Source organism: Notolabrus celidotus, chromosome 8 (genome assembly GCF_009762535.1).
Source record: "Notolabrus celidotus isolate fNotCel1 chromosome 8, fNotCel1.pri, whole genome shotgun sequence".
In the NCBI taxonomy this organism is placed as follows: domain Eukaryota; kingdom Metazoa; phylum Chordata; class Actinopteri; order Labriformes; family Labridae; genus Notolabrus; species Notolabrus celidotus.
Window position 1 is genome coordinate 34,137,124 of NC_048279.1, and position 14,891 is coordinate 34,152,014.

At 41.5% G+C, this 14,891-nt stretch overlaps 1 protein-coding gene across 1 annotated transcript in view; it reads left to right on the forward strand.

Moving 5' to 3' along the window:
* The window catches only part of ppargc1b (peroxisome proliferator-activated receptor gamma, coactivator 1 beta), a 126,002-nt gene that overhangs the window by 80,999 nt on the left and 30,112 nt on the right, over positions 1-14,891 (forward strand). Inside the window, exons 2-3 of the mRNA XM_034690190.1 lie at positions 2,749-2,934; positions 8,366-8,566. Of these exons, the coding sequence (XP_034546081.1) occupies positions 2,749-2,934; positions 8,366-8,566 (387 nt within the window). The remainder of the gene's footprint in view (positions 1-2,748; positions 2,935-8,365; positions 8,567-14,891) is intronic.

Here is a 14,891-nt window from a genome sequence, read left to right on the forward strand (position 1 = left end):
GCAATTTGCTCTCCATAAACCTGTCCCACGTGGCACTGAAATACATATCAGTGGCTCATGGTGTCTGACTTCATCAGGTCTATTTGCTCTCGAGGGCCAAGTGCAGAGCTCAGGGGCAAAATGTCAAGGAGGTCATGTGCAGTTTAGTCAGTCGGTCGGAGATGAGATTACCGCCAAAGGAAACCTGATAGTAAATAAAAACCGCCTGTTGGATTCAGTTTGAAGACGTTGTAACTGGTTGACCCAGTGAGATGAATGGAAAAGGGAGAGTGTGTGTGTGTTTGTGTGTGTGTGTGTGGGGGTTTCTAAGTGAATAAGAGACAGACAGGGCGGTAACAGAGCATGCTTCTGGATCTCCTACTGGAAACAATGTACACACACACACACACACACACACATGCATTATCTCAGACATTCATCATACACCACAGTGGTTGTAAAAATCCAGTTTGGCTGCGTCCCTCCTCGTGCTCACTCCTCTTTTCTCCTCATGCAATCCTTTCCTGCTTCACGAGAATTCCTCCGCCTCCCTCTCAGCCACCTCCCCCCCCAAGAGACTACAGTCACTTCCCTTCACACTGAGTCACGTCCACACACTTCCTCTTCTTTCTTTTTTTTTTCTTTTCTCATTTCATGACGTGGCTAAGCGTATCCGTCTGCAGCCATGTGTTGTGACTGTGGACCACGTGGCTGCAGACTTCAGTTTTGGGGTCTCTGTTCCCTTTCTTGAGGGAGATCTCAGGGTTTGTTGAGATTTCTTTGTGAGTTTTTTGAACACTTTAAGGATCTTTAAGGGGGTTGTAAGAGGGTTAGAGGGGCTCTTGAAGGAGTCTAAAGGGCCCCTTGAGGTGTTATGACGTTACAGGAGTTTCACATGGTGTTGTAGGAGTCTTTGAAGGAGGTTCCAGGTGCTTCAGGTGGACATTGGGTACTTTGAGAGCAGCTCATGCTTCAAGGCATCATTTGCTCATCCTTAAGGGTTCTCAAGGGGATTCAAGGATCATTGAAGGGGTTCAGGTGTTGGTGTGGCTTCATATCTGAGCCATCAGACGGTTAAATTGGACAAAGGGTGCCCTGAGGGGCGCCAAACTTTTTATGGATAAGGATTTGAGAATCATTTGGGAGATTCAGGGATATACGGATCCAATAGTCGGTCTTCAAAAGGCTCTAAATTCATTACTAAGGGGTCTGCTGGTCCTTGAGGAGTATCAAAACTTTTATGGGATTGTATATTGTAAGAGTTTCAGGGATTAAAGGGACTTTAGGGGCTTCAAGGATTGATTTCTGAGTTGGATAAAGTAGTTTTTGGGGGTTAAGGGGCAGCAAAATGTGTTCTTCAATAAATCCTGGGCACATGTCAGGGTTTTAAGAGTAGAGTTATCAAGTTTAAAGTTTTACCAAGTACTCCACTTTTACACTTTTAGTGTTTCATTCCTTTAGTCATTCTTTGGTGTAATTTGAAGGATTCAAAGCACATCGAGGAGCTGAAGGGGCTCAAAGCTTGATTTCTGTGTTTTCAAAAGAGGATGTTAAGTCTTCAATGAAGTTCAGAGGGATTAGAGAGACCAAGACTTTTCCAATATTGTCAACTTGGTCCCTCTTTTGGATTATCTAATGGATTCAAAGGGACATTTTGAAGTTTTAGGGGTTTAAGGATTGAGTTTGAAATCGCTAAAAGACTCCCTGTTGTTATGTGGTGCATTGAGGTCATCAAGACTTTGTTTAGTCATGCTTTAGGCTTTCATTGAGGCTTGATTTCTGATGTCACAGAGATAATCTAGAGTCTTAAGTGAGGCCTAACTTATCCCTTGTTTTTGCATTTGTCTGTAAATGAATGAAAACTTTCCCACGGTTCTCCCAGATGTATTCTCTATAACATTTTAGGTGTCTATTTATATTCATATTTTAACTGTTTCTTGCATCTGATGTGTACAAAGCCCATTATTTACCTCCTAAATATGGTACTTGATGGTGTGCATGACTCCTTAATGAATGAAGCAGCATAGGAAACACTGAAGGGGGGGATCTAATCACCTGGAGACCTCTTGGGTCACAGTTGCTCATGTTGTGTTGTGCATGGAGATGACTCCAGATTGGTCCTGCCGGTATCCGTGACACATTTTCTGCGTAATCCCACGCTGTGTCGGTGCAGATGCCTCTATTGGTTTCAATGTGGAACCTCATCTAGCATGAAAGTCTCATCATCTATAATGAGAAGCTGTTGAGAGACGAGAGGCTGTTGATGGGAGCTCCTTGTGACTCCGACTGCGAGCGGTGTAATATTATACAGTATAGGGCAGATGATGGAGGCTTTCATCCAAAGTACTTCCTGCTACTTCAGCTGCATACATATTTTAGAAAGTGTGACCCATCGGGAGCTGAACCCCTAATTCCGACAATCGAAGTGCTGACCTTCACAGGAAACTGAAAACTTGGCAGTCCCACAGAGGGAATTATTTCCCATGTTTGGTAGCTGGTGTTTCAGAGAGCAGAGAAAAACATCACTTCCTGTGTGATCACATAAGAAAGCCAAGCTGCAGACACGAGTGACGCATGATCGTCTCTCACTGAAGATGTCTCCAGCTGTGATCCGCACCTCCAGTTCTCTGGGTTCATGTTTTACAAAGTAACTCCTGCACTTTTGTTGCGTCTGAAAAAAGACGAACGACTCAGGGGATTGTCTTAAACCGAGATGTTTGACTAACGTGACCTTTCTCTTTCTGTCCCTTCTTCTTTTTCCGTCTTCAGTATGGGGAGGAGGAGGTGTGTTCGGACCGATTGGACACTGACTTCCCGGACATCGACCTCTCCCAGCTGGACACCAGTGACTTCGACAGCGTCAACTGTCTCAGCGAGCTGCAGTGGTGCAACGATCAGCCAGCAGATGCTTCACCCGCCTCCATCCATTACAGTACGGCAGATGAGCTCTTTGAGGTGAGGCTTCATCACCACAATACAGATCACTTACACTGTCACTCTCAAGTCGGGGATAGAAACCACACAGGTGTGACCCCCATATAGTCCTCTTCAGACGCCACTAATGCTATAAATCATGCTTGGAGTCGAGTCAGTGTTGTAGACCAATCAGAACACTGACTCAACTGATGCAAAGATGTGAAACATGCAACACTGAAGAGACAAATAGGTCCTCGCTCAAGAGCAGTAGCTTCATCAATCTCTTTAAGTCCAGATCGCTTTAGGTTTAAAGCTAATCCACAAAGCTGGCATGCTGAAGCTACACTTCACTTCACCTGGAATCTCTTACAGGTGAAAAAACAGTGGTGATTCAGAAATGGTTGAACCCATTGTTTAATGCCTGGAGGACATGATCCAGTTGTTTGAAATAGTTTGAGGAGTCAGTGTTGACTGTTAGACTCATTCCTCCAGTGGTGTAAAGGCGTGGGTAAGATGGAGGGTGACTTATTTTGTGCAAACTTTTCAAATAGTTTCCTGAAGCCAACTTCTTTAACTACCAGATGAAAAACTGCTTGGAGTCAGACCTGGCTCTACTTGTCATTTTAATGATCGGTCTGCCTTCATTTGAAAAAGAATTCCTCAGATTTAAAACCTTGAGAGATCACCGTTGGCAGCCGGTCTTCTTCGAATCAATTTAAAGCAGATATGAAAAAGGAGAGCTTAAAAGATGTAGAACATTCTGCTTCATTGATTTAAAGTGATCATAGAAATGCAGGGTCAGTTCTTTGGAATTATATCGCTTCAAGAGCTTCACCAATATGTGAGGCCAAATTCCTCATCCCAATACCCATATTTACTATTTTAAGACAACTATTGCCAAAATATCTCTTGCTATTTCACGTGTGCTTGCAGAAAGATGAAGACATGAGATGTCAGGCAAGAAACAAGCTGCAGAAATCCTCATTTCAATTTAAGACAAGCTACAGGACAAGTTGATTTATGAAGCTTTCATACCTAAAGAGCTTTTCAGAGTTACAAAGCATCAATGGGAATATGACATTAAGCGAACATCTAGGTGTATGCCAAGACTTGATATGACTGTGACAAGCTTTTATGGTTTTCTTGGTGCAGTTTTGCAATTAATCCAAGCAAAATGAGGGTTTATATTTTGGACTGGGCTTTTCAGATAATAAATGCTCTTATTGATTTGGTCCTTTTACTTGTAAAGCACACTCCTAATTGCCCAGACCCACAATATATCCTGGCCTTGAGGTCAGAGTGGTACGCCCCAGAGGCCGCTGCAAAAGCAAGTAATTCTACGCTATGCTGCATGAAACACGATGGTGGAACCAGCCCTCCAATAAAATCCCTCTGGCTCCGGTGTCATGTGACCTTGCAGGCTGAATTCAGGGAATACCCCTCCTGTTTTTTTTCCCCTCTATCTGTAAGCCAACCCTGGATCATCGATTGCCTATAGGTTTCCTACCACAGAGATGTCTGGTGGTCCCGTCATGGAGGCTAAATTGAGTGCATCTGGAGAATAAAAACATGACAACAAAGAGATAAAGTAGCATTTGGGTCCAGATCATTGGCTATGTAATGCAACTCTGCTGGTGGAAATTGCTTTGATGCTGCGATGCACCACAGAGTATTGGTTAAATGAAGACAGGCAAGGCATGATGGGAATGCAGGTGAGGTAAACACAGACTGTCTCCGTCTGTACTCTCTTGATTTTTTATTCTTATTTCGATTCCCATTAGCCGACGCCTGAGTGACTGTTTGTCTTCCTGCTGTCGACGCAAAACTTTATGACACAGTAAAGATAATAGAACCGACTCAAAGTACTACATTAACGGTAAAAGATGTTGACTGTGAAATCTCATAAGAAAGATGGAACAGTGAGACCAAAGAGAATCTATGTCTCTGAGTCTCTTTGTGATCATGTGCTGTTACGGTGTATCCAGCTGTTCTACATCTGTACTTTCATCTCCAGCTTATCTTTCTCTGTTTCCTCCTTTTCCTAAATTTATCATCCCCTGACTGGAGTTAATTTTTCCAGTGTCTTAAGTTGAATTGCTTGTACACACCTTTTCACCACATGCATCCTCATTTTAAACTTGATAGATGCCTCCCCTCTCTATATTTTGACTCTCTTTCTTCCTGTATTTTGCAGCTCAGAGTTCTTTTAAGATAAACAGATATTTCTCTGGGCTGCATCCCTCTGGCATATTATATTTCCGTCAATAAAGCATTGATCAGGCGAATACAGCGGAGCAGACGGTCAGACGGCTTTCATTTATAAACACAGGGTAATGAATAGAGTGATAAGCAGACAGATGAAGCCTCTGGTGTCACTGTCTCTTTGTTGTCTGTCAATACGCCACTTATTTACAGAAGTGTACAGGAATCTAATCTCATGTCGGGTGGGATTGATTCGTCTTTGTGTGTGGCAGGGGTTTTATTTAACCTTGGAGAGAGCAGGACGGGGAATGAAAAGACAAAGAAAGGTTAGGTTAATTATATATTATTACTTTAGCAATAAGCATAAAGCTACATATGCAAATGATTGCTCATTATTCGGCCTTCTAGCTGTCATTGATTTAACTTTGTCCGACTCTCTGCTGCCGTCTCTCTGTTTCTTTTCCATTCAGAGTGGAATCTGATTATTACCCAGCAGATCGGATTAGTACCCGTGTAATGTAACTAGCATAATCAGGTAATATCTATGAGTGCTTTTTGAATGCTAACATATCAGTAATGCATAGAAAGTAGGGCTGTCAAAGTGCTCATTTTTAATAGTGCATCCTCGCAGGATGTCCATAGTTAATCACGTTTTTAAAACAGTCTAAATTAACAACGTAAAGTGTCTTCATTTGGGAATCAAATGAATGCAATCCAATCTACTTTATCATCTTTATGATGCAGATAAATGCTGCACAGCTACTCCAATGTGGTCTAAAACCATGACTTGGAGAAAGGAGTCAGCTTTAAAGTGCATATCATGTGAAACATAGTGTTTTATTTTTAAGCTCTTTCAAAGGATATGGTCTTTACAAAGGACAGATGAAGACATATGCAGGAGTGCATGTACAAAATGTCTAATCAGTTTCAACATGGTGTGCAGTTGGGGCACTGGTGGTCTTGCGGTCTAAGCACGCTCCATGTACAGAGGCGATAGCCCTCGTCGCAGGGGTCACTGGTTCAACTTCAAGCTGGGGCCATTTGCTGCATGTCTTCCCTCACTCTCTGCGCCCCATGTTTCCTGTCTCTCTTCAGCCGTCCTATCAAATAAAGGCAAAAAATGCCTAAAATATAACTTTTAAAAATATATATGGTGTGCAGTTATTCTGATTTCTCACTGACGTCCAGTGATCGCTGGTTAATGCGGCAACATTTGCACACTTCAGGAGTTCCACTTAAGTTGCTCTCTCTGTGTCTTAGATATTTTTTTAAAGGGACAGTGCATATTAATGAATATTTCAGTATAGCATCCATGTAAATATGCCAATGTTAGCCATAAGGCTAATTTTCATACGTAGTCCCCATTAGTTTCATCCCTCTGTCTGTGGTGATTCATACACAGGTTTTGTGATGTGGTTGCCCACTAACATCAGTCCATGTTGCTGCACCTGTATGCTTAGTTTGTGGGTGGTAGTTCAAACTCAAAGCTCAAACTGAAACTCAGTGATTGAATCTGGGATTTATTTTAAAGTGAAATGTGCCATTCAAAAATGCAGCGGTGTCTTTATTTACCATGATGGTAGCAGCAGAAACACCCTCCAGGGGCTTAACTACGATCTGTGTCCATGATTTAAATATATGAACACATTACTTTTGCACCTTAATCACATCACGATTAATGCATTAACACTGACAGCCCTGCGTTTCTGATCCATCTAGTATGCTAGATGGATCAATAATGTAACTTTTCACATTATTAAAGATGAAAGATTTAAACACAACTCTAGTCAAATAGTACTCGACTGAAATTAGATTTAACTAGGCGAGAAGAAGCATGATTTACTCAAAGAGAACTTCAATAGCCACAATAAATAGTCATTAATAACCCCGCTGAGTTGAACTCTGATACTGTTTCCTTCTGACCGTGTTTGTGACCTCCTGTAGAGAATTTAAAACTCTGAATTGTGGCACCCTGCGAAGAGACAGAGAGGCGGCGCGCCTGTGAGACAGAGAATGAATTAAATAATAAATAGTTTGGCAGCCAGGAACAGATCGAGCTGGATGATAAAAAAAAAAGAAAGAGCCAGATGAATGGAGCGCGGTGGCTTCCCGTAGGCCAGCCATGCTATCACCTCCCCACCAGACTCTGCTCTCAGCAAGATGGCAGCTCTGTCACAGTAAACAACCTCTGTGTGAGTAACAGGAGGCATGAAGGGGTGGGGAAACTGACATATTTGGGAATGAAATCACAGATGAACTGTATTTTCTGCTGATTATCTCAAAATTAAACCTAAAAGAAATCAGGCATCACTGGAAACTGAGCCGAGGTTGGTCACAACAATCAAAGTTATGCTTTGTTATGCAAACATGTGTAATGCTCTTTACGCTGAGGTCAAAGGTCAGAGTTACATCATCCTGATCCTTATAATAGATGATGAAAAGGAATGAAGAATAGACTGTAGATTACAGCTGAAGGGATGATGCAGTGCCTCAAGAAATGCTTCTTTGTGCAGAGAACAATAATTTCCTGGCAGACAGTAAACGCACCACACGTGTAAATCTGTTAGAGGGTGGTTATTTCCCACTTCTCTTAATGACTTGTTAAACAGGGGTAAGAAAATTATACTTAAGTCTTCAATCACAAAAGTTTGTTCACCACACAAGTAGAGTTTCTTACTGAGCAACAACAACAAGTTGAAGTGTTTGTTTTCATGCAAAATCAAAAATATAACATCAATTAGATTGTTTTCTACAAAAAAGTTTGATTGCATGAAACATCCAAGATGTTTAAAACATGAATAACACCTGCAACAAAATATCTGGTGTCGTTCAAGTGCTGAAGCCAAAAGTAAGAGACTAGGAAGTATTCAGAGTAAGGTGAATGTCAGCTTTTGTTCCCTGGTAAAGAAGGAAAGAATGAATTCCATCTCATCTAATATGGAACAACTGCTGAGAGCAATGCTCCTCAGCTGAAGTGTTGTCCACTTCTGGAAAATGTAGGAAATAAGTTATTAAATAGGAGTTGACAAGGCAGGAAAAGGATGATTGGATTCCCCCCAAAACTCATTAAGTCATAAAATAATTGGAAATTAAAATTAAAAGTTAATTCTCAACCTTGGAAAAAAGGGTTCTCCCGTTTTACCCGTGCACTTTCAGGACTCCCTGTCGGTGTCAAATTAGAAACTTCAGAAAGGATCTGAACTCTGCTCCCCTCGCCTCTCACCTGTGTGCTCACCTTTTCTCTCTCTCTGTGTTTGATGGCTTACAGATAGAAGAGGAGAACGCGGCGCTGCTGGCCGCTCTAACCGACAGTTTGGATGGCATGGTTGATGCTGAAGTGGGCGGGCTCTCTGTATTTCCCACCCTGGGAGAGGGGCCCGACCAGGAAGAGGAAGAAGAAGACAATCTTCCTCTGAACGCCGATGAATTCAGCCAGTCCCTGGGGGCGGAGACCGAGGACCCATCTCTAGTAAGAACTGCTTTTTACTTTCTGTTGATGGGGAAGTTTGTCTTCTGTCACTCTTTGCTCTTGGACGTTGTTAAAGAGAGGACTTGAAGTATAGGGGGGGTCTGATCACATCTCCCCCAAAGGGTCCTGAACACACTTTACCGCCGTTTGAAAGCCTGATCTTCACCTCAAATACCCCGCATCTCTTTTTTTTGTACGTCTTAGAATCAAAAAGTCTCTTATAGCTCAAAACCCACCGCCGCCTGTTAAACAGGAGCCTTTCATAAACGCTTCAAACACCACCCGTCTCTCACCCCCCATCAATCTGTGCCTCTCCTTTCCCATGCTCCCTCTCCCTCTCTCTCTCTTTCTTTCTCCCAAGTATCTTAATCTGTGTCGCGTTCACTAACCTTGATGTTCCCCTTGTTGGCCCGCAACGTTCAAAGTCTGCCTTTAACTCCAGGAAAACAGAGGGGCGCTGAGGCACACAGCGACCTTTCATCCAGCCCCATCTCATGTTTGTGCGAGTGTGTGTGTGTGTGTGTGTGTGTGTGTGTTGTTTCTGTATTTCTAAGGACCACGTGTTCTTAGGAGCAGACAGGAGGTTAAAATCCATCAGACAGAGAACACGCTGCAGAAGCTGTTTCAGGAGTTTGTAAAGATATTTAATTTGTTTTGGGACAGTTCATGGGACAAAGAAAGAAGCCTGAGACCAAACTCTTTATGTCCTCCTCATTGTTGTCCTTTTAAAAAACCAGTCTACTACAGTCTGGGTGGTGTTTAGCAAAGTTTGATCAGTGCTGCTGTTCCTCTGACACCTGGGAATGTGACGCTCCTTATGTAAACTTTGGACTTTTTGTAGTAATGCTCTCAGATCTCTGTGACTGCTTCAGAGAGTAAGGTTTCCTCATGGATAGAAATAATTCTGTGATAGCATAGAGAGCATTTCTGAGCTGAATCCAGTTCAGGTTTTAGGATCAGGGACAGGGACAGGACTTGTCAAATGTCCAAACAAGTGAAGTAACCCATGTGCTCTTGGAAGCACGTGCTCCAGTGTATGTGTTTGCTTGTTGTGAACCCCATGCCCTCCCCCCCCCCGACTCTTTCACACAGTCCTGCTGGATGCCTCGGCCTCTTTCTCTCTGTTTCTATAGGCCCCTCAATCTTTTCCCTGAAGCAGACTTCCAAGAACTACCCTTGTTTTTCTCTCCTCGCTCTGTCCCCCCTGTTATCAGCCTCTGTCTGCACCTGAACTACGTCCCCCCCCTATAAAACTCCGACCTCTATCTAATCATACAGGAACAACAAATTGCTGTATTCATTTACAGTGAATATTGTGTCCTAAATTCCTCCGGGGTTTACTCTGCTGTCAGGAGAATGCGGGGCCTGCGCCCGGCTCTGGAGCTTAATTGAAGCAGGAAGCTATTTCACTGTAATAAACGACTTATGATTACGGCTGTAATGCGGCCTTATTGCACTTGTCAAGTGGAATTCAGCCAGCTTCCTTAATTTGACTTACATTTCACAGCAAAAGGGCCGCTTACAGGGTTTTCTACTGCGCTCTGATTTAACAGGGTCTACAAAGATACCATTGTTTGGAGGCCATGACTCATGCTTGATGGCTGAATACCTACAGCGTAAATATTCACCGAGCTGCACTGCCTTCCTTTTTGCAATCACACACCAAGTCGGGCCATAAAACAAGTCTGTCCCTGAAGTTGGAGGAGGTTTGTTAAGCTTCACAATGAAGGGTTGGATGTTAAGCAATACTTGAAGTTCAAGGAAGTGAACTAAAGGACTCCCAACTTGTGGAACTTGCAACACACCGTCTGTAAAAAGAAGAAGAAGGAAGGTTTGATAATCCAAGATTTTGGCTCTGCTCCACCCCGTGTCCAGGACTACTTAAGTATTTGATTTAATGATGGTTGTTACATGGCGTCCATAGCAGCCAGAGATTGTATTCTATAATGATGTTGGTGATCCCTTAACTTTAAACCAACATGCTTATGGTTTGGAATAAAATGTCTCAGAAATGATTGGAAGTTTTGAGTCAACACTTGGTGCATACTTTCTGTGGAATATGAAAATTGGTACCAAAGATTATGGCAGATGAGGTGAATAATCAGTTGAGGTGACCCTGAGTTGACTCACATTGGAGCGACAAACAAGCTCTACAAAACAAGTCTCAAAACAACCCTACTGTCCTTGCTTCCAAAGTTTAGCCTATCTGTGGAGGACTGCTTCTCTCTAAACATCACAGGGAGGGTTTAGGTTAAAAGCAAGCAGCAACCTCCGCTTGAGGCTGGCTGCAGAAACACCAGAAACCACATACACACCAATTCAAAGAAGACGATCTGTGCAGCAGAAATAAACATGTTTACAGCCTGGTTCAAAAAACAGCTTGGCTCTACGTAGCTAATTTCAATTAAATCCAATTCAAATTTGCTTTATTGACATGAACAAAGACATGTTGTTGCCAAAGAACATAAAAATCATACACATACATTACATATATTCATTACATATTATATATATTACATATTTTATACACATTAAAACAGATGTGTCACCCATACAGCATATCTTAATGTCCTCACTTGATGCGGTATGTTCATAAACCTTCACCTAAAATCAGATATTATGGGATGGTAATAATTTCTCTATCGGGGCACACTGTACAGTGGCAAGGCAAGGCAAGGCAGCTTTATTTGTATAGCGCATTTCATACACGAGGGCAACTCAATGTGCTTTACATTAAAACATTAAAAGCATTGGAGACATTCAGACAGGCATAAAAGAACACATAAAACAGAAAAGAAAAGGAAAATTAGAAATATATTAAAAATTACATTAAAATTTTAATTTAAAGTGGGTTAAAATAATCTAAGATAGGAAGGCAGAGGCAAATAAAAAGGACTTAATCTTTGATTTAAAGAGGTGAGAGTTGGAGCAGGCCTGCAGCTTTCAGGGAGTGTGTTCCAGATATGTGGAGCATAATGACTAAACGCTGCTTCACCATGTTTCGTTCTGACTCTAGGAACTGAAAGCAGACCAGTACCTGATGACATCAGAGGTCGAGGTGGTTCATAAAGTAGTAGCAGATCAGCAATGTATTTTGGGCCTAAACCATTCAGTGCTTTATAAACCATCAGCAGGATTTTAAAGTCTATTCTCTGACAGACAGGAAGCCAGTGTAGAGATCTAAGAACTGGAGTAATGTGGTCTGCTTTGCTGGTCCTTGTTAGGACTCGAGCAGCAGCATTCTGTATGAGCTGCAGTCGTCTGATGGACTTTTTAGGGAGTCCTGTAAAGACCCCGTTACAGTAGTCTAGTCTGCTAAAGATAAATGCATGGACGAGTTTTTCTGCATCCTGCTGAGACATGAGTCCTTTAATCCTTGATATATTCTTAAGGTGATAGTAGGCTGACTTTGTAATTGTCTTAATGTGGCTGCTGAAATTACAGTGGGCAAACTTTTTTCTAACTGTTCAGAACATATTAAGATTACGAGGTTTTGCCCAAATAAGGACATGACTGACTTGACCACCGGACAGGAACACATAGCTAGGAGGCTCAAACTCCGCCTCTTTACCTCACACTCTGCCTGGTTGAGTTCAGCATTTCCAATATGGCTGCCGCCGTCGATTGGCTTCAGAACAGTGCTCAGGAACAGATGGGTGACGTCACGGACACTACGTCCATTATTTATACAGTCTATGGTTAAAAGTCTGTTTCTCCAATGCTGCTAAACAGATATAAAATGTTAGGAGGGGCTGCGAGCTGAGCTGCCAGTCCCTTATTGGTTGGATATCTGCATTAACTTTAGTGTTTATGGTTCCCAAGGTTTTTACTTTAAGCCAAACACTCACAACTCCCCTCATGTAAAAGTTGTGACCTTGCTATTCACTCTGGTAAAACCATGGAAGACAGCAGGGTCACGCTGCAAATAAGAGGCCTTGGGGGCTGGGAGCTGAGCTTTCTCTTGATTACTCTGACCACATGGTTAAAATATTGGTAACTTGGTTTGAGAGGAATAACTTGTGGAAAACAGATAAGAGGCACATGTGACTTCAGGTCAGTAAAGGTAACTTGTGTGGCTTTAAACTGGAAAAACAGTGAGCTGCCAGATTTGATCAAACTAACCAAACACTTATTTTTCTTTATATGTTTAATAAGATCAGAAGATAAGATAAGAAAGTCCTTTACTCGTCCCACAGCAGGGAAATTCAAGATATATACAATAGACATCATGGTTCAGATGGTCTTGTTCTTTGGAAGCTCTGAAAGTTGAGACTCTTTCAGGCTTTAAAACGCTGGGATTATTTACAGTATCATCCATGTAAGAGTATAACAGGACGTCTACTTCCTACTGTTATCAGAGAGAAAATAGCCGGAGGAAAGGACATTCCTTTCAAATTGTTGGAAATGATGATGGCGGTAATGACCTTAAAAGAATAAAGACTAGTCCGGCAGTTGAGGGAGTCCAGCTTAACAAACGGTACACCATGCTGACATGGAAACAGCAAACAGGACACAGCGAGACAGAACTGGTTTTGTTGCTGCTGAACGCCATGGAGGTATTGTTTAGTCCAAAACAACAAGCGCGTGATACAGAGAGGTCAGGACACCAGATGCCATCACCCTTACTGTTGTGTTGCAAAACACTGTGGCCCCACACATGACTGCTCTGCCCTTCCTTCACCTTGAAGACTCCTTGGTTATCAGTCAACTCTTGTCAAAATAAGAACGAGGGTAGGCTGGTTAATCAGTTACGCCTGCTGGTTTTTTTTTTCAGTTTCCATCACGGAGCAGACACTGAAGGTCAAATGAGAAGTGGTCGAGAGTTACTGTTACAGTGCAAGTAGTTATTAAACCCCATCCATCATAAATCAGAGCTCTGTGTTTTGGTCTCCATATTATTGGACGTGACCCCCAAGGACCTAAGGTGCAAACCAACGACCGTGTACAAATAATAGACTTTGACACATTGACGTTTTAAAGCATACAGTTTGGTAGTCTGGCTTTATCTTTCTCTTATATTTTTTAGTCTTTCTTTAATCTGAAGTCATGTTTTTGGACCAGAGGGTAGATTTACAGTTGTTTTTTACAGGTAGCCTTGCTAAGGACTTCTCAATGCATCTGTTTTATTCTAAATGGCAACATATTTTACAAAGAACTATAACACTGTTCTGGGAAAAGTAACTTGAAAGTATAAAATAAGCTGACACAGATATTATTTATTAATAATAATAATAATAATACATTTTATTTTGGGCGCCTTTCAGATCACCCAAGGTCACCTTACAGATCATAAAAGCATACATCATTAAAACATCATAAAAACAAACAAACAAAAAGTAATAAATAAAAACTAATATTTAATAGGAGTAAGGTCCTTTTTGGGGCGGAAGTAGCTCAGTCCATAGGGACTTGGCGTGGGAACCAAAGGGTCGCCGGTTCGAGTCCCAGTATGTACGAAGTTTGGCAAGTGGACTGGTGGCTGGAGAGGTGCTGGTTCACTTGCCTGGGCACTGCTGAGGTGCCCTTGAGCAAGGCACTGAACCCCCAACTGCTCTGGGTGCGCTGGTTGACTGCAGTATCCTCACTCTGACATCTCTCCCTAAGCATGTTCACTGCATGTGTGTGCATTTGTATGTATATACCAAAAAAAAAACTGTATGTGTAGCATGTCCAAAAATAGCATGAGTGAAAAAATTGAATTTCCCCCCTGGGGATCAGTAAAGTACCTTTCTTCTTCTTCTTTTTGTCAAACTTGCACACAGTTCGACTGCTACATGCAACAAGTGAAGGCGCTCCTGTTAGCAAACATAGACTCAGATTAACTTTATTTATATAGCTCCTTTCATACACAAAAGCATGCAGCCTAAAGTGCTTCACAACAAAATTTTATATATGATATATATTGACAGAAAGAGTTCAATAATACAAAACTTATAAAAAAATTGAAATAAATATTTAAAATAAATGGATTAAAGCAGTTAAATAATTAGAAAGTGAATTGCAATTGCACTATGTCTTAACAACTCAATCAGTCCATGCACAATATTTATATCATAGTTATATTTTTATATTTATTATTGTTGTCTTCCTTTTTAATTGTGTGTTCTTTGGGGCTTCACACGGGACCTGAGAATCAAAATTTCATTCCATATCATGCAACAGAATCCTTGAAAATCAATTAAAACTTAAAAATTTTAAATAAATGAAAATAAATACCAAAAAATAAGAATTTTATTAAGCATATAAAACTTTGACTTAATCCTTATATCACTCTGAGTTAAAAGCCAAATAAAAAAAAAAAGGTAGGTTTTAATTTTCCTTTTAA